Source organism: Armigeres subalbatus, chromosome 1 (assembly GCF_024139115.2).
Source record: "Armigeres subalbatus isolate Guangzhou_Male chromosome 1, GZ_Asu_2, whole genome shotgun sequence".
NCBI classification, from domain to species: domain Eukaryota; kingdom Metazoa; phylum Arthropoda; class Insecta; order Diptera; family Culicidae; genus Armigeres; species Armigeres subalbatus.
In genome coordinates, this window is record NC_085139.1 from 89,808,036 (window position 1) to 89,833,913 (window position 25,878).

The 25,878-nt window shown below is 42.3% G+C and overlaps 1 protein-coding gene across 1 annotated transcript in view; it reads left to right on the forward strand.

The window, feature by feature from the left end:
* Window positions 1-954: 954 nt before the first annotated feature.
* LOC134202079 (battenin) overlaps window positions 955-25,878 on the forward strand; it is a 34,296-nt gene continuing 9,372 nt past the window's right edge. Inside the window, exon 1 of the mRNA XM_062677167.1 lies at window positions 955-1,508. Within this exon, the coding sequence (XP_062533151.1) occupies window positions 1,281-1,508 (228 nt within the window). The 5' untranslated portion in view covers window positions 955-1,280. The remainder of the gene's footprint in view (window positions 1,509-25,878) is intronic.

Here is a 25,878-nt window from a genome sequence, read left to right on the forward strand (position 1 = left end):
ATCATTCAGAAATTCCTTTAAGAATATCGATGGAAATTGTTTCAGGAATACCTTCCGGAACTTTACTGAGAATTCTTTTTATGAGTTCCTTTATGAATTCCTTTGTAAATTGCGGATTTTCGGATAGATTTTTTTAAAAGAATTGCTGAAGGTATTTCCGAAGCAATTCTTACAGGAATTAACTCCAAGAAATCCTTCGGAAGTTTTTCAAGAATTATTCAAAATCTTAGGAAACTACTACAAACTCGTCTTATGACAAATGCAGACGTTCGACTAAAAGCTCAAAATAATCTTCTTATCAGATATAATAAAATTTCAGTAAAATTTTCGATTTTGGTGAGTCACGTGCCCCATCGTGCATCTGCTTAACTCCGCCTGTGACTATGGCTTAAATATGGAATTATGTTATGGATTGATTTTCATAGAATTTTTCTAACAAAAGTAGGCCTGTCCGTTTTGAACTACCTATTTGATGACATAAAATGATGACAAGAAAAGTGATAGATTAGACGAATCTATCACTTTCCACGATTCTGTCAAGAACTGGCTGTGTATGTGTAAACTAGATTAGACTAGACTAGCTCTGTACGGCAAAGACATAAACGAAAGGCAATAAGCTAAAATTTGCTTAGTTCTTAGATAAAGATATAGAAACAATGTGATTGAAATCAATAGGAAAAGAAAAAATAATAATGTAAAAGTAAACGTGTGCATCTTATTTACTTTCATTCATATATAGCTTTTCCGTGAACTTATAGAACTGAATGTACTTCACAGATAAAGATAATGATACCTGCCTGTGTCTTGTCGGCTGCCTCGCCTGTTCGACCAACGCGAACCTTCTGATAATGCTGTATGGCACAATCAAACGACTGATTGCTGTACACTTCAAGTCGGATGCGTGTAAAGCTACCTGTAACAGAGTGTGAGCCAAGTGATGTACAGAAACCAATTCCAACAAATACAACACCCAGAAGCTTAGCCATTCGGAAAGTCATTCATTCGGCGATCAAGCAGTCTATTTGCAACGGTTGAACGAATAGGTCGTGGCCAACAAGTGACGTAGACTCGCCGTCCGACCTCCCGAAAATAGGCCCCGCCGGGCACAATGCTGGTCAACGGTTGACACAATTATTAGATTTGTCGTGAAATCGTGTGTGAATATAAGAACGATAGTGACCGAGGGGAAGTGATCTATTTTTGCGTGGTGGATGCACATCAGTTCTCCCAAATATCATAGTCCAGTGGTGCGGCAGCTGCAAGTATAACAAACGAGTACGATGAATGATAGCATTGGGACTGAGACAACGGCGGCAACGGCCGGAGCCGAAGATGAACGAACGTTGAACGAGGACGAACGAAGGCCACGCGATCGGGGTCTTTGGCGCGATCTGGTGGCCTACTGGATCCTGGGCCTGTGCAACAACTACGGCTACGTGGTGATGTTGACGGCTGCTCACGATATTCTCAAAGAGCTGGAAGGCAGTGACGATGAAGCAAAATCGATCGTAAGTTTTGTGATGCACATTTTCTTTGACGTGTTATTTTCGAACAAAGAATATGGACAACAACAAAAAAATCATAGAACGTCGTAAATGCGCGTAAAATGATCAGCTGTTTGGTTCGCTTTGGTGATGAACTGAATTTCAGAACTTGAAGGGTTGAGTGCATTCAGTTGCGCAGTGTCGCGATCGAATAAGAATAAGAATCAAAACAGAACCAACGATTGAAACGATGGAGTGCGAGGCGAAATAAACTTTTGTCGGAGGTGATTACCCGGCATGACGCGAGGTGAATAGAAAACGTGTTTGAATGCAAATTATCAAGAGATAGCTATTTAGAGGTCGGATGTGTTGTTCTTCACAACGATCAACGCACAGGTGGAACTTTTTTTGCTATCGTTAATTGAGTGGGAAATTTGTATTTGTCAAACACATATCCAGTAGTTTTTCGAACTAATTAGCATGTTTATGCGATTTAACAGCTTTTGGAATCCTATCATTTATATTTTTGGATCGGTGGATTAAATTAGGTCGATTAAAAGTATGATATAAATATTCGGAATTGATAGTAGTTTGTGTAATAGGTTGCAAAAAAATGATTTTTTCAGCACGAGTTGTATGTTTATCCAACGAGGCTTGCCGATTTGGATAAATACTACGAGTGCTGAAAAAATCGAGTTTTGTAACGAGTTGCTCAAGCTATAATATTGCAAAAAAAAAAATGACCAAAAAGGGAATAAATTATCATATATCTGGACCGAAATGGTTCAGTCTGATTTACTTCACATGATCATTTGAGTCAAAAAACATATTGCTGCAGAAAACAAACAGAATCCACGTTATCATGCTACATTGCATGATCTATAAACCTGCCTTTGGAGAATTTTGATGTCATGACCATCAAATTATTTAATTTATTACGCTAAACAGAGAATACACTATTTGAAGCTAATTGAGCAAAATGTGGTCATGTAACAGCTGTTTCTCATTATAGCACCCAAATAAGTACTATAGACACATTCCAGCGTAACGCGACACCATGAGGAGCCGACTTTCAGCGAGAAATTAGTTCTGCAATTCGAAAATTCGGGGGCATATGATTAAACATATAAATACAATAAATTCGGGGGCAATAATCCTCACTAAATTTCCTTTCTGATAGAATATTCACTATAAGATTTCTTGCTTTGAATATAGTAAATAAAACGCGCTGCATTTCGTAACGCGGCACCATTGCTGAAGTGAACTTTTTCGTCGTTTGCAATGCAAGTGCGTTTTTTAGCTCTGGTAGATATATGGTTTGGAATCTCGATTTATTCCAAGCACTTCTAATTTTCAGTAAAACAAATGTTTTTCTTATAACTCAATATATACATTTTCGTGTCCTAAAGATATTGGACCCTCATTTTCAGTTAAAAATTTGGTCCCTTGGCGTAGAAGTGCGTGGAATGTGTCTATAATGGATTTCATGCAACCCATTTGAGTTGCATAATGGTTATTAAAGCACCCATGGAAAAGTTAGCCGTTTTATTACTCAAGCACGAACTGTAAAACCAGCTGTTATAATGCGGAATTGCCAAAATAGTTAGTATTTTGCTAATTTCATGCAGTAAAATCCAAATATCTTTGTTTTAAATAATACAGCAGTTCAAATTTTGTATTGTCTATAAAAGAGAATTTCAGTCCAAGTCTGGTTCATCTCTGAAGGTAGAGGAGTGATTGCAGGATGGTTTGGGTACGATCAGGAAGTTTTTTACAAGCCGGAATGATCAGAAAAATAAATCCGCCACGGTAAATCCTATTTCAGTCCTTGTCTCGTTGCGGTGTGTTGGTCGTTTTCCGGTTTCGTCATTCGTAAATCGGTGTCCGAACAGTTATTCCTTTTTAGTAGCCAGGACGTCAGACTTGCTTGAATAGATTGATATCCCTCAAAGAAGTCAATTGTTTTTCACTCGTATAGAGTGAAAAACAATTGACTTCTTCTTTGATCGCCGCCGTATGAATTTCAACCACGCCGCCGAGTATTTTTTTAAACCATGGCGATAGTTGGTAAAGCAGCAGTAGGGTTCCGTACATTTTTTTCAAAAGAATTCTTACTGTTAAATTTAGTTTCATCTAGGGTAAAACACCCAGAAATCGCCCTCCCCCCAGTTTTCGCCCACCTATTTCAAAACCTTCATTTCTCGAAAACTAGTTGTTGGAAACAGTTAAAGTTCAGGTTTTTTCATAATTGATTGATGCTTGTATGGAAAAACTTTAACTGTAACTGTTTTCAACAACTAGTTTACGAGAAATGAAGATTTTAAAATTGGTGGGCGAAAACTGGGGGGAGGGTGATTTCTGGGTGTCTTACCCTACACCTGTGTTCAGATTAACAGCAGCGGAGGCAGTTTTTCATACAAAAAGCCCTACTTTGAGAAGCGGAGGATCTTCCGAAGGAGCTCCTGGAGGAACTTCCGAAGGAATTCCTGGAGAAACTTCTGAAGGAGTTATTGAAGGAACTTCCGATGGAAATCCAAGGAAACTTTCGAAGGAATTCCTGGAGGAACTTCTGAAGGATTTTCTGGAGGAAATTCCGAATAAATTCCTGGAGGAATTCCTGAAGGAACTTCAGGAGGATTTTGTGGAAGAACTTTCGGAGAAATTCCTGGATGAGTTACTGCAGGAACTTCGGGAGGAATCCTTGGAGGAACTTCCGAAGGATTTCCTGGAGGAACTTCCGGAGGAATTCCTGGAGGAACTTCCGGAGGAATTCCTGGAGGAACTTGCGGAAGAATTACTGGAGAAACTTCCGGAGGAATTCTTGGAGGAACTTCCGTAGGAATTCTTGGAGGAACTTCCGGAGGAATTTCTGAAGGAACTTCCGGAGGAATTCCTGAAGATACTTCTGGAGGAATTCCTGGAAGAACTTCCGGAGGAATTCCTGGAGGAACTTCTGAAGGCATTCCTGAGGGCACTTCTGGAGGAATTCCTGAAGGCACTTTTGGAGGAATTCCTGAAGGCACTTCCGGAAAAAATCCTGAAGGCACTTTTGGAGGAACTTCCTGAGAAATTCCTCCTGCAGGAACTTCCAGAAGAATTCCTGGAGGAACTTCCGGAGGAATTCCTGGAGGAACTTCCGGAGGAATTCCTGGAGGAACTTCCGGAGGAATTCCTGGAGGAACTTCCGGAGGAATTCCTGGAGGAACTTCCGGAGGAATTCCTGGAGGAACTTCCGGAGGAATTCCTGGAGGAACTTCCGGAGGAATCCCTGGAGGAACTTCCGGAGGAATCCCTGGAGGAACTTCCGGAGGAATTCCTGGAGGAACTTCCGGAGGAATTCCTGGAGGAACTTCCGGAAGAATTCCCGGAGGAACTTCCGGAGGAATTCCTGGAGGAACTTCCGGAGGAATTCCTGGAGGAACTTCCGGAGGAATTCCTGGAGGAACTTCCGGAGGAATTCCTGGAGGAACTTCCGGAGGAATTCCTGGAGGAACTCCAGGAGGAACTTCCGGAGGAATTCCTGGAGGAACTTCCGGAGGAATTCCTGGAGGAACTTCGGAGGAATTCCTGGAGGAACTTCCGGAGGAATTCCTGGAGGAACTTCCGGAGGAATTCCTGGAGGAACTTCCGGAGGAATTCCTGGAGGAACTTCGGAGGAATTCCTGGAGGAACTTCGGAGGAATTCCTGGAGGAACTTCCGGAGGAATTCCTGGAGGAACTTCCGGAGGAATTCCTGGAGGAACTTCCGGAGGAATTCCTGGAGGAACTTCGGGAGGAATTCCTGGAGGAACTTCCGGAGGAATTCCTGGAGGAACTTCCGGAGGAATTCCTGGAGGAACTTCCGGAGGAATTCCTGGAGGAACTTCCGGAGGAATTCCTGGAGGAACTTCAGAGGAATTCCTGGAGGAACTTCTGGAGGAATTCCTGGAGGAACTTCCGGAGGAATTCCTGGAGTAACTTCCGGAGGAATTCCTGGAGGAACTTCCGGAGGAATTCCTGGAGGAACTTCCGGAGGAATTCCTGGAGGAACTTCGGAGGAATTCCTGGAGGAACTTCCGGAGGAATTCCTGGAGGAACTTCCGGAGGAATTCCTGGAGGAACTTCCGGAGGAATTCCTGGAGGAACTTCGGAGGAATTCCTGGAGGAACTTCGGAGGAATTCCTGGAGGAACTTCGGAGGAATTCCTGGAGGAACTTCGGAGGAATTCCTGGAGGAACTTCCGGAGGAATTCCTGGAGGAACTTCCGGAGGAATTCCTGGAGGAACTTCGGAGGAATTCCTGGAGGAACTTCCGGAGGAATTCCTGGAGGAACTTCGGAGGAATTCCTGGAGGAACTTCCGGAGGAATTCCTGGAGGAACTTCCGGAGGAATTCCTGGAGGAACTTCCGGAGGAATTCCTGGAGGAACTTCCGGAGGAATTCCTGGAGGAACTTCCGGAGGAATTCCTGGAGGAACTTCCGGAGGAATTCCTGGAGGAACTTCCGGAGGAATTCCTGATGGAACTTCCGGAGGAATTCCTGGAGGAACTTCGGAGGAATTCCCGGAGGAACTTCGGAGGAATTCGGAGGAACTTCCGGAGGAATTCCCGGAGGAACTTCCGGAGGAATTCCGGAGGAACTTCGGAGGAATTCCCGGAGGAACTTCGGAGGAATTTGGAGGAACTTCCGGAGGAATTCCCGGAGGAACTTCCTGAGGGATTTCCGGAGGGACCTCCGGAGGAATTCCCGTAGGAACTTCCGGAGGAATTCCCGGAGGAACTTCCGGAGGAATTACCGGAGGAACTTCCGGAGGAATTATCGGAGGAACTTCCGGAGGAATTCCCGGAGGAACTTCCGGAGGAATTCCCGGAGGAACTTCCAGAGGAATTCCCGGAAGAATTCCCGGAGGAATTCCCGGGGGAACTTCCGGAGGAATTCCCGGCGGAATTCCCGGGGGAGCTTTCGGAGGAATTCCCGGAGGAACTTCCGGAGGAATTCCCGGAGGAACTTCCGGAGGAATTCCCGGAGGAACTTCCGGAGGAATTCCCGGAGGAACTTCCGGAGGAATTCCCGGAGGAACTTCCGGAGGATATTCTGGAGTAACTTCCGGAGGAATCCGCGGAGGATTTCCCGGAGGAACTTCCGGAGGAACTCCAGGAGGAATTCCCGAAGGAACTTCCGGAGGAATTGGAGGAACCTCCGGAGGAATTCCCGGATGAACTTCCGGAGGAACTTCCGGAGGAATTCCCGGAGGAGCTACCGGAGGAATTCGTGGAGGAACTTCCGGAGGAACTTCTGGAGGAACTTCCGGAGGAATTCCTGGAGGAACTTCCGGAGGAATTCCTGGGGGAGCTTCCGGAGGAACTCCTAGAGGAACTTCGAAGGAATTCCTGGAGGAACTTCCGGAGGAATTCCTTGAGGAACTTCCGCAGGAATTCCTGGTTTTCCTCTAATTAGATGTTTTTTATTGCAAGATTATTTTCAACACCTGGGGAACTTGCGGAGGATCTCCCGGGGGAACTCCTGGAGGATCTCCTCGCCGCCGGTGATATTCCGTCTCAAGAACTCCATCCAATGTTTGCCAGAGCATCCGCGTACTCGTTCCCGTGAATGCCGCGGTGAACGGGGGTTTACATGAGAGTTACTTCACTGTTGAAGACCGCTTCGATTGCCCTATACGATTAGAGTGTGCTTCGTTCTGGGTCGGGCCGTGGCCTGGAAGGTGACTGCAGTTTCCTCTCCGAATACTGAGCAGTAATTTGGTAGACGGTATGAAGCAACACCAATTCCGTACCTACCTTCGGCTTTTTACTCGTCCGTGAAAATGATGCTCTAGACTCTGTCATTAAATAGGATCTAGATCTGGAAAGGATTTTTGCTGGGCCACCTTTTTAGGAAGAAATCCGATTTAGGGCCGCTTTTCACCAGCTTCTTAGTCCAAAGCGACGGAGGCCGGAAATCCTGGGAAGGCGTTTCTAGCGCTGCACTGTTCGCTCGGTTGCGTAGGCTGTTATCGCTGGTTGTAGTTCTCTTCAGATAGCTAAATGATTTGCTTTAGAGGACATTGGTGATGGTATTGGCAACTCGCTTTTGGTCGTTTGTCGGGGGATGGATTTGCGCATGTTGATCCTGGACGACTATGATGCCCAGGAGTCTAATGGTCTATCTGGTGGATACGACGCATTTTTCTGCCGACATTTGGTAGCCAGCTGACTTGGCCCATCTAATCACATCATTGACGGCAGCTTGGATCTTTCTCCGGGTGGGTTTGGGATGTTTCCCAGTCGCGATTATAGGGATGTCATCCGCGTGAACCAGAATAAAGATACCTTTGGGAAGCTTGGCGAAAACATCCCAAATCGCGACCAGGAAGAGACCACGATTACAGTACAGAACCTTGGTGGACCCCGGTTTCTTCCTTCACCGTTTTGTATTTTTGATTCCCGAGAATCGAGCGATTAGAAAGGAAGTTCTTGAAGAATTGTAGTAGGTTTTCGGTGATCCTCCAATGCCTTCATTAATCCAAAACTCCAAGCGTCAAGGTGCGGTTGTAGGCCTTAGATAGGTCCAAGGAAGCTCACTCGATATGGTGACCAGCGTTCCTGGCATCCTCAAGGATCTGCTCAAACGATGCAAAATAAGTACTGCTTCTGCGACCAGAACAGAAGACGTGTTGTCGGAAATCGAGGCGGCCAGTGTTTTATAGGAATTCGATGAGCCTCCTGTTTGCCATCCCGTCCTATTACCTTTGTGGCGACGTTGCGCGATGGGCATATAGCTCCCGGGGTCGCAAGAGGAGCCATCGGAATGGAAACAACCACAATTCGCTTCTGTATCAGTCGCAATTAAACAATACCATCGAGGAAGTCGGTTCAAGACTTATTCTCTGTTGCCTCCTTAATGGTTTGTCGGCACTCTTTTTTGGCTGTTTGGTTGGCTGAAAGGAGGACGGCTAGCTCCTGTCTACCTTGAGGGAGACGCTCCCTTTGCATTTGTAGTGCGCGAAACGCTTTGCAGCTGCTGGTGTGGTGTGGCATATCTACTTCATCGCGATGACTACTGTGTTGTTTTTGTACCAGATGTTTATTTTTTCCCTTTATTAATGTGATTTTTTTTAATTAAAAGTAAGCTCATCACCTCATCTCCAAAAAGGGTGATGGTAATGGAGCAAGATTGAAGTTTAGAGAAGAAACTGAGGCGGGAGATGCGCTACCCCCAGAGGCAGGTTCTTCGCCGCAGGCGATCGATTGTTACTGCTTGGATGAGGTTATAGATATTCGTAAGGAAGCGCTCAGGCCCGATTGGTCGGGATCGATAACGTTAGGGCGTCTCTGAGCTTGTCGTAGAGTGTAGAAATCAGCGGTAGTAGTAAGGCTTCTTCGGCAGGGATGTTATTGAGAAATGCCGCACGCAATGTGCCCGATTATGACTTGTACCATTGATTGCCTATGCTGATAAAACATGGAATTCAATGCCTACCAACTCATCTAGTCCCAATCGCTGGGAGATAAACGATGCTATTTGTCGATTGGGCTATCAATATTGTTGGAGATATCTTGCCACTCCGGTAAACGACAATTTGATACGATTGTTATATGATTTGCGCCGTCATAAATTTTCATAGACCTTTGTTGGGTATTGCTAGTTCAAGATTCATCGGTACAAAGTTTTGCTTGAGTACAAAACTGTTTCATACTTATTGCATGGTGTTCGATTCGTTCAAATATTTTTCCTGATGGTATAAGATCGTCTTCTGAAATGCATTTCTTTTGATACAATGAAATGAAATACAATTTATGTTGTTATCTAAATTTAAACCATTTAAATAACCTAAATTAACTTTGCACACATATTTTTTTAAATGAAGTTAGTTTTGAATTAAATTTATAGTTGATGTCACATACCTAAGTAAAATAAAATATGGTTTTGGCGTACTCCTTCTAATAATAGACATCATTGACTAATGTGTCAATGATGTCTATTATTAGAAGGAGTACGCCAAAACGATATTTTATTTTACTTAGGTATGTGACATCAACCATAAATTTAATTCAAAACTGGTTTATAAAATTTTAAGTAAACTTGATAAAAATGATAAAAATATCTACAGGTATGTCGTCGATTCGGTTTGTTGTGGCCTCGGGGAATCCCTTCGACCATCAATTACCTTGTCGATAATCAATTAGTACAATTTTCCGAACAACTTGATACCCTGCGGTGGCCGACATAAATAAATTCTTGTTCGGTGCTAATAAACACATGCACCTGTAGGGTTTATTAATGACAGACAACCACATAAATTTTCACCGAGAGCACTTGCTGTTGCTGATGATAATAATTTATAATTTATTCCGACTGCATCCGGCCTACCGATTGACACCAGCCAGTCAGTTAGCCAGGCGCACGCCGGCTGGCAGTGCAGTCAACAAATATTCGCAACTTTTGGTCTGCCTGGGTCAAATCAGAGGCCAAGCACGTCCACACAATCATAAATACAAAATGCAGAAACGGGTGGGCCAATATATGGATTAGGAGGACAACAACAGCTCTATTATTGGTTTAATTGAATTTCGCTCACGCTATCGTCAGTGGCCTGACGGAGATGCACGTCCAGCTGGGTTTATAGGCCGTTCATTGCCGTGTTCGTAAATATTGAACCTTCACTATTTCAATTGGCAATCGTTAAAGTTATACATAGGAACATCTATTGTTAAAAGTGCAAAACTGAAACAGAATTGTTTAAAAAAAATATTTTCATAATTTCATCGATTAGAATTTGTTGCACCAACATTGTTCTTGCGCACAATTCTGTATATTGTTAATTTATTACGATCGGGAAAAACGCGGGAAAGCAAATCCAACTACTTTAGACCGGGTGTCCCGTTGCGTTGGGGAGTTACATGGACTTTATTACCTACTTGTATATAAGAACATACTATCAGTTGGGGCCATAATAATCAATTGACAATGGGAAATGTCCAGTTCAATCAAAGGCAACATCCGTCATCACCGGTTGATGATGAGACGCGACGAGTGTGGTTCGCATTCAGATTAGATACGGAGGCTTGTAATGATCGCGTGTTTTTTATGAGAACTTTATTTTTAAATTATTAGCGTGGAAACAATTGGACTGTTCGAAGATTTGCAAGAATTAGGTCTAGACATCCGTTCGGAAATTTGGAACAGCTTGGATGGGTGTGAGCTTAACAGCGTTTGAATACATTTCTAGGCTTTCTTCGTTTACTGTTCGCTCCCCAAATAGTCTTCTTTGCTGATATTTGCATTAGCTGACTCGATCGTAGGACACGTTTAAAGGCATAAAAATGAGTACGTACCAGCAAAGCGGGCAATCACTACGTTCTAATTTGATGTAAGGTAACTGCTCGATTTGTTTTATGGAGGACTTGTAGTGATTTCTTGGACGACCAAGAACACATACTGTGAATACGTTCTATTATATGCATAACAAAGGGCATGTGCCATATTTGAAACAATCCATTTTTTAAGCTAATCTTAAGCTAATTAATTATCTAATACATGCATTCATCTTTTAGATAAGATGTTCCGTGTTTTCTTACCACTATCGTCCTCATTTGCTATGATACATTTTTAGTTATCATGAATACATTTCAATTGCCTCTAGCAGTTAGGATTTTTCCTCTGGTTGAATTGAACCATGTACGAATTACAATGTTTTAGACTTAAACTAAACTTAACCTAATTAAGCTAAGGGTACAAAGAGCTAACCGTTGCAATATTGTCGCTATGGTGGTCAAGACCGGAATGTGTTGAACATCTTGAGTCGTTTTGGCTTTCTAAATTTGGCAAAATCAGCCAGTTCATCATCCGACACTTTTACCTCTTCTGCAGATAAGCGGCAATCAAGAAATTCCAATGATCTTACGCATTCTTCAGTTTTCGCTTTATTTAAAACAACATTGCGTTCCATGAAGCGACCTTTGACTAGTCTGGTTCTTATCTAGAAAGAACATTAGAAGTGGCAGTTAATTTCCAATATTTAGCACATTTGAAGATTCTTACCGTTGCGTCACGTCATCACGCTTATCTTTTATTTTAGAATCTGTTCCACACGATTAAATAATATTCTTTTTCGCGTGAATGTAACGTGTTTTGACAATTCTAATTTTCATCACTGAACCACGTTGATTTCATAAGAAGTAAACACGAATTAATAGTACTTGAATAAAACTGTTTATTACAACGTGTTTTCAACATGATTTTATGTAGCTGCCATTGCATTATAGGTGGCAGTAACATTTATTTATTTATTACCAGAATAAGGCCGGAGTGGCCTGTGCTGCACATAAAAGTCTTCTCCATTCAGCTCGGTCCATGGCTGCACTTCGCCAACTACGCAGTCTGCGGAGGATCCGCAAATCGTCCTCCACCTGATCGATCCACCTTGCCCGCTGTGCACCTCGCCTTTTTGTTTCCGTCGGATCGTTGTCGAGAACTATTTTCACCGGATTATTGTCCGACATTCTGGCTACGTGCCCGGCCCACCGCAGTCTTCCGATGTTCGCGGTGTTAACGATGGATGGTTCTCCCAACAGCTGATGCAACTCGTGGTTAATTCGCTTCCTCCACGTACCGTCCACCATCTGCACCCCACCATAGATGGTACGCAACACTTTCCTTTCAAAAACTCCCAGTGCGCGTTGGTCCTCCACGAGCATCGTCCAGGTCTCGTGTCCGCAGAGAACTACCGGTCTTATAAGCGTTTTGTAGATAGTCAGTTTGGTACGGCGGCGAACTCTATTCGATCAGAGCGTCTTGCGGAGTCCAAAGTACGTACGATTTCCAGCCACTATGCGCCTCCGAATTTCTCTGCTGGTATCGTTATCGGCGGTCACCAGTGAGCCCAAGTACACGAACTCTTCAACCACCTCGATTTCGTCAACACCGATAGAATCTCTTGGTGGGTGGCTTAGATTGACCTCTCTTGAGTCTCTTCCTATCATGTACTTCGTCTTCGACGTGTGGATGACTAGTCCAATCCGTTTAGCTTCGCTTTTCAGTCTGATGTAGGCTTCCTCCATCCTCTCAAAGTTACGTGCCATGATATCAATGCCGTCGGCGAAACCAAATAACTGGACGGACTTCGTGAAAATCGTACCACTAGTGTCAATCCCTGCCCTTCGTATTACTCCCTCCAAGGCGATGTTGAATAGCAGACACGAAAGACCATCACCTTGCCGTAACCCTCTACGCGTTTCGAAGGGACTCGAGAATGCCCCTGAAACTCGAACTACGCACATCACCCGATTCATCGTCGCCTTGATCAACCGTATCAGTTTATCCGGAAATCCGTTTTCGTGCATTAGCTGCCATAGCTGGTCCCGATCGATTGTATCATATGCGGCTTTGAAGTCGATAAATAGATGATGTGTGGGCACGTTGTATTCGCGGCATTTCTGCAATACCTGACGTATGGCGAACACCTGGTCTGTGGTAGAGCGTTCACCCATAAATCCCGCCTGGCACTGCCCCACGAACTCTCTTGCAATTGGTGTTAGTCGACGGCATAAAATTTGGGAGAGTACCTTGTAGGCGGCGTTCAGCAATGTGATTGCGCGGTAGTTGCTACAATCCAGCTTATCGTCCTTTTTGTGGATGGGACACACGACACCTTCCATTCACTCTTGCGTCAGAACCTCATCCTCCCAAACCTTGGTAATTACTCAGTGCATCGCTCTAGCCAGTGCTTCACCACCGTGTTTAAACAGCTCTTCTGGTAGTTGGTCAACTCCAGGGGCTTTGTTGTTTTTCAGCCGGCCGATCTCCTCCTGGATTTCTTGGAGAGCCGGTAGAATTATGTCCTGCGCGCGTGCTCCTAGGTTCATTACCATACCGCCACCGTTGTCTGCCATATCGCCATGCTCTTCGTAGTGCTGCCGTCACCTTTGGATCACCTCACGCTCGTTCGTAAGAAGGTTCCCGTTTATGTCCTTTTTTTTCCCTGTTGGGTATTTTAATCACTGCTACCATTTGTTATATCTATTGTGATATATGCCCCATTTCATATAGCTTTGTCAAGTTGACGCATCATTGCTATGTAGAGCCTTGACTACCAGCGTCTTCCCAATACAATATTATGGTTCTGATGAATCGTATTACCAAATTGGGACTTGTTCTCCAAACTTCAGAGGGTTCTATCAGCCCCCTGTAATCTTTTTCTAAAAATTGCCGGACAATGGCATAACAGATGTTCCGAGTCTTCCACATGTATACCGCAGAAGCGACATACATCATCTTGAAGTTTTCCTAGCAGCTTCAAGTGATAACGGCTCGGGCAATGGCCTGTTACAAGACCTGTATATGTGTTAAGATCTTTTTTTGAAAGATCTAAAATTTTGCGAGTGATAAATACGTTTGGTGTGATGAAACGTTTAGACTGCCTCGCAATTAAGGTGTTCTTCCAAATGTCCTCTATTTTTGAATGTTCCCAAGATTTCAGTTCCATTCTAAGAGCACACGCAGATACACCACAAAAGGTTCTGGACCTATGAATTGTCGAGATGAACCAAGTCTTGCCAGCATATCAGCTTGTTCATTGCCTTCAATGCCACAATGACCAGGAACCCAATATAGGTTCACTTTGTTACGACTACCCAAGGTTTGGAGTGACTGAACACATTCCCAAACGAGTTTAGATGTGCATCTTGCTGATTTCAGAGCATTCAATGCTGCTTGACTATCAGACATTATGCAAATATTTGAATGCCTGTAATTTCGACGTATGCATAAATTAGAGCATTCAAGAATAGCCTGAACTTCAGCTTGGAAAACAGATGGCCACTTTCCCATGGGAATCGAAATATTCGTCCCTGGGCCAGTCACGCCTGCTCCAACTTGATTGTTCAGTTTTGAACCATCGGTGTAAAACACAATCGATCCTGAACGAAGATTTGGTCCACCATTTGTCCATGTGCTTCGCTCAAGATTAATTACATCAAAACATCGATAAAAGTTGTATCTTCTTCTCATCCAATCATCGTTGTTTGTGATCAGTGAGTTGATACTTATTTTGTTTAGAATACTAAGATGTCCTGTTAGGTCACCTTCGAAGAGGTTTGAATCTCTTTTGATCTTCAAAGCACTCTTCTCTGCTTCTAATTGAATAAATTGATCCAATGGTAGCACGTGGAGCAAAGCGTCTAGTGCTGTGTTCGGCGTGCTTCTTATCGCACCAGTTATTGAAAGAGTAGCTAATCTTTGAAGTTTTCCCAACATCTTCTGTACCACCCTTTCTTTTGTTTTTGGCCACCATACTAATGCGGCATATGATATTCTGGGTTTCACAATCGCCGTATAAATCCATTGAATCATTTTTGGCTTAAGTCCCCACTTTTTACCGAACGTCGCCTTACTTATCCATAAAGCATTTGTAGCTTTGCTTAATGCTTCTTCAAGATGTAAGTTCCAATTCAGCTTACTGTCAAGTCGAACGCCAAGATGCTTGACTGAGTTTGAAAGTTTCAAATCTGCTCCTTTCAGTTTTAATGTAGGTAAAGAATAAATTCTTCTCCTTGTAAACGCCACTAGTGTGGCCTTTGAAGGGTTTATGTTTAATCCTTCGTTTTCACACCATAATGTGATGAAATTTAGGGCAATTTGCATTCTATTAGAAATAACACAGTCATATTTTCCTCTCACCAATATAACTATATCATCTGCGAAGCCAATTATCTCGAAGCCTCGAGCCTCCAGTTGTTTGAGAAGATCGTCAACGATTAAAGACCACAATAGAGGTGATAGTACGCCTCCTTGAGGGCACCCTTTTACTGCTCTCACACTAATTGATGAGCTTCCAAGGTTTGCCGATATTTCTCGTTTTGATAACATCTCGCCAATCCAGTCAACAATGCATACATCGAAACCTCGTTTCAACATAGCATTCTTCATTGAACTGTGAGATGTGTTATCGAATGCTCCTTCAATGTCGAGGAACGCTGCAAGTGAAATTTCTTTTGCTGCAAAAGATCTTTCCAACTTTGTAACTAACTTGTGAAGCGCTGTTACTGAAGATTTACCCTCCTGATATGCAAACTGATTTTTGCTCAGAGGAGTATTCGTTAAATAAGATGATTTTATGTGCTCATCTATTAGTTTTTCCATTATATTAGTATAATGGACGATAAGCTAAATGGTCTGAAGGATTTTGGGGATGATTTATCCGTCTTATTAGCTTTTGGGATAAATGTGACACACAATCCCCGCCATGCGGTCGGAATATAGCCTAATAATAAGGTCGATTGGAACATGATAGTCAGCACGGGTGTTAAGATTACTTTTCCCTTCTGTAGTAGTACAGGGAAAATTCCGTCCCTATAAGGATCCTTGAAGGGAGCAAAGGATTCAATCACCTATTCAACTTTCTGTTCATTGAATATTTCATTGGCCAGAATGCCAGTGACTTTATTCGTTTGTTGAATATCTCGCCTGGCTTCATTAACACCAGTTTGCGTAACAGATGCATTCTGGTCCTCATGTGAATTGATGATAGAACACGGGAAGTGTGTTTGCATCATTACTTCTAATGTTTCATAAGTTGTCTTGGTAAAAGACGCGTCATCTTATTTAATAGTCCCAAGACCATTTGTGTGATCTTTAGCAAGGACTTTCTGCAATCTAGCAGCTACTGGAGTACTTTCAATGTTTTCACAAGTGTGCATCCAATTTATCCTTTTAGATCTTCGAATTTCTATTGTAAGCAGTTAGGGATTCTTTGTATTGTTCCCACTGTTGTGTACGTTTAGCCCGGTTAAAGAGTTTCCGGGTTTTTTTCCGCATCTTTTGTAAATTGGTATTCCACCAAGATACGTCTCTATTTGAAGAACGTTTCTTAGCAGCGCAGCTGACTTGAAAAGCTTTCAGTATCAAGCAAGAAAGTTGCTTAGAACTTTTTTCAAGTCCATGACTAGTATTTAATGAGGTGCTTAAGTTTTCCGCCTCACTAGCCAAGTTTGAGATATAATATTCCCAGTTAGTTTTCCTGGGATCTCTTTTGGTTTCTATGAGTTGATTTCCAGCCTCATATTCAAATAATATGTGCATGTGATCAGATAGAGATATTTCTTCTGATACATGCCAATTTTTGATTTTTTCCGAAAGTGTATGACTACACAAGGTTAAATCAAGAACTTCTTGCCTGATAGCTTTTGAAAAAAAGTGGGAATAAACCCACTGTTACATATATCTACATCATTTTTTGCAATATAGTCGAACAGGTTTTCACCTCTTTTGTTGATATCCGAACTAGCCCAAATAGTGTGATGAGCGTTTGCGTCACAACCGATAATGAAAGCTTTATTTTGCTTCCTGCAATATGAAATAAAAGCAGCTACTTCTGGTGGAGGCACATCGTCAGCATCTCCCGGAAAGTATGCTGAGGCGACAAATATTTCCGTTTTCCACGAATTGTCGGTACCTCCATCATAACCGCAACAATATCTCGTTCAATAAACTCTGTAATTGGAAGCACTTTTGTTCTTCCATTCACCAAAATTGCAGCCCTGGGAGGTTGCTGTCCTGTTTTGTAAAATACTTTAGAAGTATTTGTAGGAATTCCCAATATTCTACTATTGTTCGTCCATGGCTCCTGAATTAACGCGATATCCAGTTTGCTCTCAGCAAATCTCTTACAAAGTACAGCTGTTGCTCCCTTTGCATGATGTAGACTCACTTGAATGAACTTGATTTTGCTATTTTGCATTTTTTGTTATTTGGATATAAAACTAGCATAATTTGTAGTATGGCCAGAGATATTGGGGTTTTCCCCGTAATTGCGTATTCTTCAAAGTCCTGGTTCTGATTTACGAATCATTACATCATCACCAGTTTCTTTAAATGTTTTGCTTAATCACGGTTAGCCCTATACTCTGGTCTTCCACTATCAATTTTATAGCTGATTCATTCCCAAAAATTTTATTATTATATAACATTGAATACACCACAATATAATAAAATATATAAAAATAAATAAATAAATAAGTATATAAATAAAAATAAATTATATGACAAAATTACAATAAGTAAATAATAAACTATAAAAAAAAAACCAAAAAAAAACAGGCTTAAATAAATAAGCAAGTGTCAAAGCAAACTAAAGGTAAAGTCAGATGGATGGTAAAATATAATAGTGATGTATTAAAAGTTATATTAATACCGGCATGAAGCTTTTATGACCAGCATCCCCTATTTGAGATTTTTGTATTGCCTTCTGTGCGGTATTGTTATGCCGCCAGCAGCGTTGAGAGATCGTTCGTCTCACTGTCTCGCTGTGTTTCAACACTCGCTCGCTAAGGCAGAACAATAAAACAGTTGTTGCTGTACCTACCGTCATCACTCCATACGTTTGGATGGATAGGTCGATGCAGCAATAAATTATGTTTTTTTCACTTTGAACAGTTTGGCTCAATGATGGGTTATGAAAAGCACTTCAGCACTATTCCAATTAATGTCCATAGATGAATAAACTAATTATCCATCACAGACCATAACTTGCATGCAAGATGTTCTTTTTCTTTCTTTTGCACACTATCACTTGTTTCCTCCCTAAAAAGTGCACTTCACTGGGAGTTCTAACTATTATTTCATAATGAAAAGTTGCAGTTTTTCGCCTGCTTGCACGATTTACGCGATTATTAGCACTTGATCCACCGATTTACAAACCACTCCCGAATTTATTCACTCGATTTCGGTAGTAATTTCGGTTGATTTTTATGCCGAACAAATCACGTCACTAATTATCGGCAGTGTTGCCAAATTCCTTATGTCCTTACACATATCGGGCTGTGGCACGTGGCCCTTACGTGAACGGTTCAACTTCTCATAGAACTTTCGTGCGTTATTAGCGCGGTACAGTTCCTCCGTCTCTTCACGGTCTCGATCTTCCTGCTGGCGCTTTTCCTCCGGAAAATCGAGTTTTGTCTGTTCCGCGCCCGTTTGTATCGTGCCTCGTTCGCCCTCGTGCGGTGTTGCAGCAATCTCGCCCATGCTTCATTCTTCTCCTCAACTAACTGCTCACATTCGCCGTCATACCAGTCGTTTCTCTGATCCGAAGCCACCGTGCCTAATGCAGCGGTGGCGGTGCTTCCAATGGCGGATCGAATATCTCTCCAGCCATCTTCAAGAGATGCTGCGCCTAGCGGCTCTTCCGTTGGGAGTGCCACTTCCAGCTGCTGCGCGTAGTCTTGGGCTAGTCTACCGTCTTGTAGCCGCCCAATGTTAAGCCGCGGCGGACGACTCCGACGCGTGTTGATCACCGTCGAGAGTTTTGAGCGCAGACATACTGCGACGAGGTAGTGGTCGGATTCAATATTCGCACTGCGGTAAGTGCGTACGTTCGTGATGTCGGAGAAGAATTTACCGTCGATTAGAAGGTGGTCGATTTGGTTTTCCGTTACTCGATTAGGTGATTTCCATGTGGCCTTGTGGATATTCTTACGGGGGAAGAAAGTGCTTCGGACTACCATTCCGCGGGAGGCTGCAAAGTTTATGCATCGTTGGCCGTTGTCGTTCGATACGGTATGCAGACTATCCGGTCCGATGACCGGTCTATACATTTCCTCCCTTCCTACCTGAGCGTTCATGTCACCGATGACGATTTTGACGTCCCGCAGTGGGCATCCATCGTATGTCTGCTCCAGCTGCGCATAGAACGCTTCTTTCTCGTCGTCGGATCTCCCTTCGTGTGGGGAGTGCACGTTGATGATGCTATAGTTGAACAAACGGCCTTTCATCCTCAGCTTGCACATCCTTGCGTTGATTGGCTGCCACCCAATCACGCGTTGGCGCATCTTTCCCAGCACTATGAAGCCGGTTCCCAGCTCGTTGGGGGTGCCACAGCTTTGGTAGAAGGTAGCCGCTCGATGCCCGCTTTTCCACACTTTCTGTCCTGTCCAGCAGATTTCCTGCAGCGCTACGACATCGAAGTTGCGGGGATGTAATTCATCGTAGATTATCCTGTCGCATCCTGCGAAGCCTAGCGACTTGCAGTTCCATGTTCCATGCTTCCAATCGTGATCCTTTATTCGTCGCCTAGGTCGTTGCCGATTGTATCGAGTCGTATTATCTTCTATGTCGTTCGTAATAGTTGTTTTTAAAGGCGGCTTATTGGGCCTGCGCAAACCTCCTGTCTCGTCGGAGGGCCGTCGTGTCAGGGCTGTTTAGCGACCCACCTAACACCAGGACTTGGGCTTGTGCGCTTTGAGCGGCACACGGTCGCTTTGGCGGAGCCTACTTGCGGATTCATGCAGCTTTTTATAGAGGTTTAACAGGGCCCACTGTCAAACCCCACCACATCCTAGGCAGGCGCCACAACTCGCAGATGGCCTGGGGAGGGATCGTCAAGCCCTTAGACATAGTCCCTGCTGCCCCAACTTTGACTTACTGTACATATCTTTTTGTTACTCCGTGATTCATCAGAATAAGTGAAATTGCACAAAACTTCAGCTTAGCGGCTGATTCTCATTGTATAAGTTTCAGTAACTCAATAAATTAAATGAATGAATTTATTTAAAATTTAAACACTGAAAGCCGATGACTCGTTTGCCCTTTTGAAATATACTCAAAAGTTACCGGATTGTGATTGGAGGACCTAGCTCTTTGACACTGAGGTACACTGGGGGGAGTGGAAAAAGGGGGTAAGTGTAAAAATCGACTCGAAAAATTGGAATTGTACATACTTTTCAGTTTTTACCACATCATAACATTATGCAAGAATATACTTTGATGCTCACACTAATACTATGTTGAAATTTGTATAACACATACACTAACACGGTTAACGCTTGAACTGTAATTTTTGTAATTTTTGTATTCATAAAATCAATTTTTATTTGCACCAATTGTTCTTTTTTCAAGTGAATTTATATCACAGGTGACCATTGTAATACAATTAAACTAATCCCATTCAATTGGTAGTGGTTTGTACCAAGAAAGCAATTAATTCAAAGATTTTACACTTACCCCAGGTATCAAACACTGCGGAGGAAGTGGATAATGTTCTAATTACTCAATTTTTTTCTTCCCTCCAGGGTTTATTTCGATAGCTGTGAATCTTAATATGTTCCTTCTTTGTTCTTATTGCGATTCCAGTGGTGATTGGACTCATATAAATGAGAAAATGCCTGATTAATCCACCTATCGGTATTGATGCCTTTCACATGTGTTACATATGAAAAAAATGTATTAGAAAGTTAAAAATAGCACTGATAGGTACCGTCAACTGGGGGGAAGATGATCATTTTTAAGACAAAACATGCAATAACAATGTGTGTTTACATTTTAAATCGAAACAAATATTTTCAAAACATGTACTGCTATACGTTGCAACAATCAACAGCTTTAGTTTTCTGAAATGCGTTCCCATTTATTAAAATAAATTAAATTATCACACATTTTTTGAATAATCTGGTTTGGGGTGAAGTTGATCAAGACAGCTCTACTAAAACCATTATGACCTAGTAGTCAAAATACACTAGGTTATTTGTATGAATGTTGAATTTACTACGTAAAAAAGTCTAAGAAGTCAATATTTGAAACGAAAATAGCGTCATTTATGACTATCTCTCTCTTTCTTCCACAAAATACATTTTCATGATTATAATCGAAAAACTCGGATTTCTACTCAGCGGTAACATTACTTGAACGGAGAATATTGTTGACTACCGTTTCATAAAAAAAATTGGCACTTTTGACTGACACATCAAATGATCATCTTCACCTCAATGATCATCTTCCCCCCAGTTGACGGTAAATATATTGTATAACTCACATTAATTTTTATTCATAACAAGTTTCGCTGTTGAATGCAATTTTTTTGTGAACAAATTAGTTAAGGACAAGTTAAACCAAGTTGATTAGTTTATAACCCTGTAAGTCCCATTTTTCCTTTAAAAAGTTCATCTTTGGGGCGAACATATTGACTTTACGTACACTAAGTGTTCGAGAAGGCAAAACCAGCCTTCCCCTAGCTATTACGAGAATTCCTTGAGGATCTATTCCGTTAAGGTAATGAAATTATTCCACAAAAGAAAAGCAATTATCGTATTGATTTTAGTTGAATGTAACTACTCATCACTATTGAAGGTCAAGGTAACATGGGTTTTCCACTTACCCCATCCCACTAGGGTAAGTGGAAAAACAACTCCTAATTTTAAAATCTATTTCCATAAATTTCAAGCAACCAAAATGGTATGAATTACCGCACAGTTCATGCAAAATTGACTGTTTTTGATAGCCCATTTTGATTGAACGCATTTAAATCATTTAAACTGGTTTTACACTAATTCAAACATGCACTATCGATTTTTCTTTTTCCACTTCCCCCAATGTACCTTGTAAAAGTTCAATTAATACCAGATGAATTAGTTTTTTAGTTTTTCATGAGCATTACCGATAGTCAAATAAGTTTTTTTCAAATTGGTTTGATAAATTCGAGATTGATAAAAGCATGAATGTTGATTTCGATGGCTGCAATAAAATTTCCTTCTGCTCTCAAATTGATCGTTTACTATCAATAACAATTTACTTTGTTTCTGATCACGCACAGTACCACTTATCAGCCATTCACACTTAATTTATACTCATACACAGCTTGTTTATTTTTCACTTGATACTTCTGTGTTTACCCAAATTGTTATATTATCAGTACCGTTGTAGACTAGATATACAAATCAAGATAAAGACTGTAGTTGCCAAATGATTGATGTTAGAAATTTTCTATAGATCTCAGTGATATATGTTTTATTTGAATTGTTTGAACATTACATCGACTCGATCATAGAAATATTTATCAGTAACAGAAACATAACTGCTGTACTATCTGCTATATTAAATATTTATATCTTACTTGTCATCAACTAAAAATGGTTAACTATCGGAACAGGTATCTTCGACGGTCAACGACCGCTGATGCTGTTACCAGTTATCAACGCTTATCATCCAAATTGAAAATTCAATGAACTAAAATGAAAACAACCTGATGATACACACTGTACTGAATCTCAATGTGGATCAGGCCGCGCGCGGGCCCGTCTATTAGCAACATTTCATTCCTGTGCTTCACGTGCGGTACAACACGTTGGCGACATAGTCGATTAAATCTCGAACCGTGCGAATAATGTGAGTTCCCTCTGCTGCAGCTGGGTTGGGTATGTGGTAAAATGGAAACCGCTTGGGGCTTTACCCATTCCGGCACTGCTCCGGAAGTGCGGGATAACGTTGTAAATATTTGATTAAATTCCAAGGGTCACATGACACACAGCCTCCGCTGCGATTCATGTCCTGAAGGATGTAAATAACTTTAGTTGATGTAAACGTTCAATCAATATAACCGTTATGTTTGAAAGTAACGATGGGGGTTCCATAAACTGGTTTTATTTTGAATTAAGGTCGGTATTATGAGAAAAATGTTGAAACCATTTTAGTGTCTAACCAGTGTCTAATGATATTGAAATTTTAAGAAAAGTTTATTGCTTAAAATTAAAATCAAACTGAACCCATCAATAATTGATATTAGTAATAATATTTATTATTATTCAAATGATGCATGAGTCGTGCCTTAGGGATCATCCAGAAATTAAGTATAATCCTCACTTTTGTTAAAATCACATTGTCCACGTGGGGCTCACAAACTGACAGAATGCTGGTCGGGTTGACAAATTTCTCGAATCGGGTTGAGGACCCCACCGCACACGGACTGCGTCAGGAATGGATTGGTTCGCGGTCATGGCGAATGAACCAGCATCGCGTCGACGGCCTCGAGGCTCGATAATTGAATTTCGAGCTGCCAGCCTGTGATGTGGTGGCAGTCCGGTCCGTCCGTCCGGTTTGGCGGGCTTTGGTCGACACATGTGGTACGTGCTTGACATTCCGCTGAGCGGTTGATGGATGCGTCAATCAAAGGGGGCAAATTTAAAGTATTTATTATGCTTTTAATTTATTTTGGGGAAGGACAAACGACTCTTATAATTTTATATAAAAACATTGTAGATTGAAAACACTATCGTAATTTGGGGTCTCCAGTTAGCCTTGCGATCAAAGGCGTAGAATTGCCAATCTGGAGATGGCGAGTTCGATTCTCGGTTCGGCCTAGGATGTTTTCGGGCGGGAAACATTCTCGATTCCCTGGGCATTGCGTATCCATTGTGCTTGCCACACAACACAACTCAGGCAATGGCGGGTATAGAAAAGCTTTCAACTATTTATTTATTTATTACCAGACTAAGGCCGGAAAGGCCTGTGTAATACATAGGAGTCTTCTCCATTCAGCTTGCTCCATGGCTGCACGTCGCCAATAACGCAGTCTGTGGAGGGTCCGCAAATTGTCCTCCACCTGATAGATCCACCTTGCCCGCTGTGCACCTCGCCTTCTTGTTCCCCTCGGATCGGAACTAGTGCTGCGTGACTAAGCACGATTTCTTGATTTCACTTCTATCAAATATACTCTATTACCAATATAGTCCACTCCAGCTGATTTGAAGAGACAACGCAGTAGCGCCGCGGTGTCACAAAAGGCAATCATTGTAGTAAAGAGACGTTCCGAGGGGTACTGAAACGTATAATTCAATATTCAATATGACATGTCGAAATTATATGCTAGAAATCATCAAATGACCCCATTTTGATATTTGAGTTTAAACATACAATTTCGGAAAATGTAATTCAAAATTTCTTAAACCGTGAAATTTGTGTAATTTTTGCAATCGCCGCACCCCTTGGTTATCGTTTTCAGGCGTTAGTCTCCTTTTGTGACGCAAGATGGAGTGGATGTTCTGTCTCTTGCCTAACATATGGGGATTCACGAAGTGGACTATATTGTCAATATACTATATTTGCTTCTATATAGAATAAGTATAATTTAGGAGCTATGAGTTTAGTTTTAATCTTGCAACGATAAACTGCATGTTTTGATTTTCGATCGAATACAAAGCTAGCTCTTACAAAGGCGTTCAATCATGGGCAATATAATGGATGGGAAGGTGTGTCATAATCACTACTTTGCATCTATGTGTGTTTTGGGTGATAGGGTGCGCATTTACGCTAGGGGCGTATTCAACACTCCCCCCGGGTACGCTGACCATAGGATCAGCTTACTGTTGTACGCATCTTACATCCAAAACGGCCAGCTTTGATACGGGATGCTCGAATACTCTGTTGACTGTTCTCACGGTTGCTGACCTTACCTGCTTATATTTACTGTTGATGTTAGTTTGGATGACCTTACCTTTGGGCCAACACATTCTGGGTAACTTCGGATCTGCGATGACAACTATATCTCCAATTTCGATTGGCTTCAGGTACTCGTACCATTTTGTCCTACGTGTGATTTCTGGCAAATAGTCACTCAGCCAACGCTTCCAGAACAGGTTGGCTAGTTGTCTTCGTAGAACCTTACCGCTGTCGTCCAGAGCACATAGTGGCTTCGTCCCGTCAGATGCCCAAGAGGAAAGTGATTAGGGGTAAGCGCAGCTGCAGATTCGTCATCTACCGGAACGTGTGTTAGCGGCAGAGAGTTAACCGTGTTCTCGATCTCAGTTAGAAGATTTCTCTGGATCTCGTCATTGGGCTTGTGCAGGGGGCGAAATTCCATTAGGTTGCGTTTCACGGTACCGATAAGGAGTTCCCAACTACCGCCCATGTGGGGCGAAGCTGGTGGAATAAACTTCCAAGATATTTCAGCGCTACTGAGCTCCTTCATAATCTCTTGATTGATTGTCGTCGCGGCCTCTAGTAATTTGTGACTAGCGCCTATGAAGCAGGATCCATGGCCACTGTAGATGGTCTTCGGTGTACCTCTGCGTGCTACGAAGTTACGGAGCCCCATGATGCAGGAGTCGATATTCAGAGTATGCACTACTTCGTTATGGATGACTCGAATGATTAGGCATGTAACCAATATTCCCCACCGTTTCTCAAATAATCGATACCGGTCGAAATAATCGATGCCAATATGGGTGAAAGGCCGTGCAAATACATTGCGTCGTTTCGGAGGGAGGTCGGCCATTATTGGAGACCTTGGTACGACACGATTATTCTTACAGTATTGACAGTTGTAGCGTATCTTCGCATACGTCGCACGTAGTCGAGGTATGCAGTATCTCTGTCTAAGTTCATTTATCGCGGTTTCGTGATTTATTTGGTGGTACTTATTATGATAATGTGAAATTACGAGTGGTGGTGTGGTGGTCACGTGGGAGAATTATGGGGTTTTTAGCGTCTTCGGTTGCTAAACTTCAGGCAATTATCCTTGCTCACATTCGCAGTAGGCCTTGGTCGTCTAGCCAGGGAGTCAGTTTGAACAGTGAACTGGCCTGAGGAATGCAGTTAGTCGATTCATTCTTGGAGTCCTTGAGAGTAGCTATTTCGGATGGGTAAACTTCTCGCTA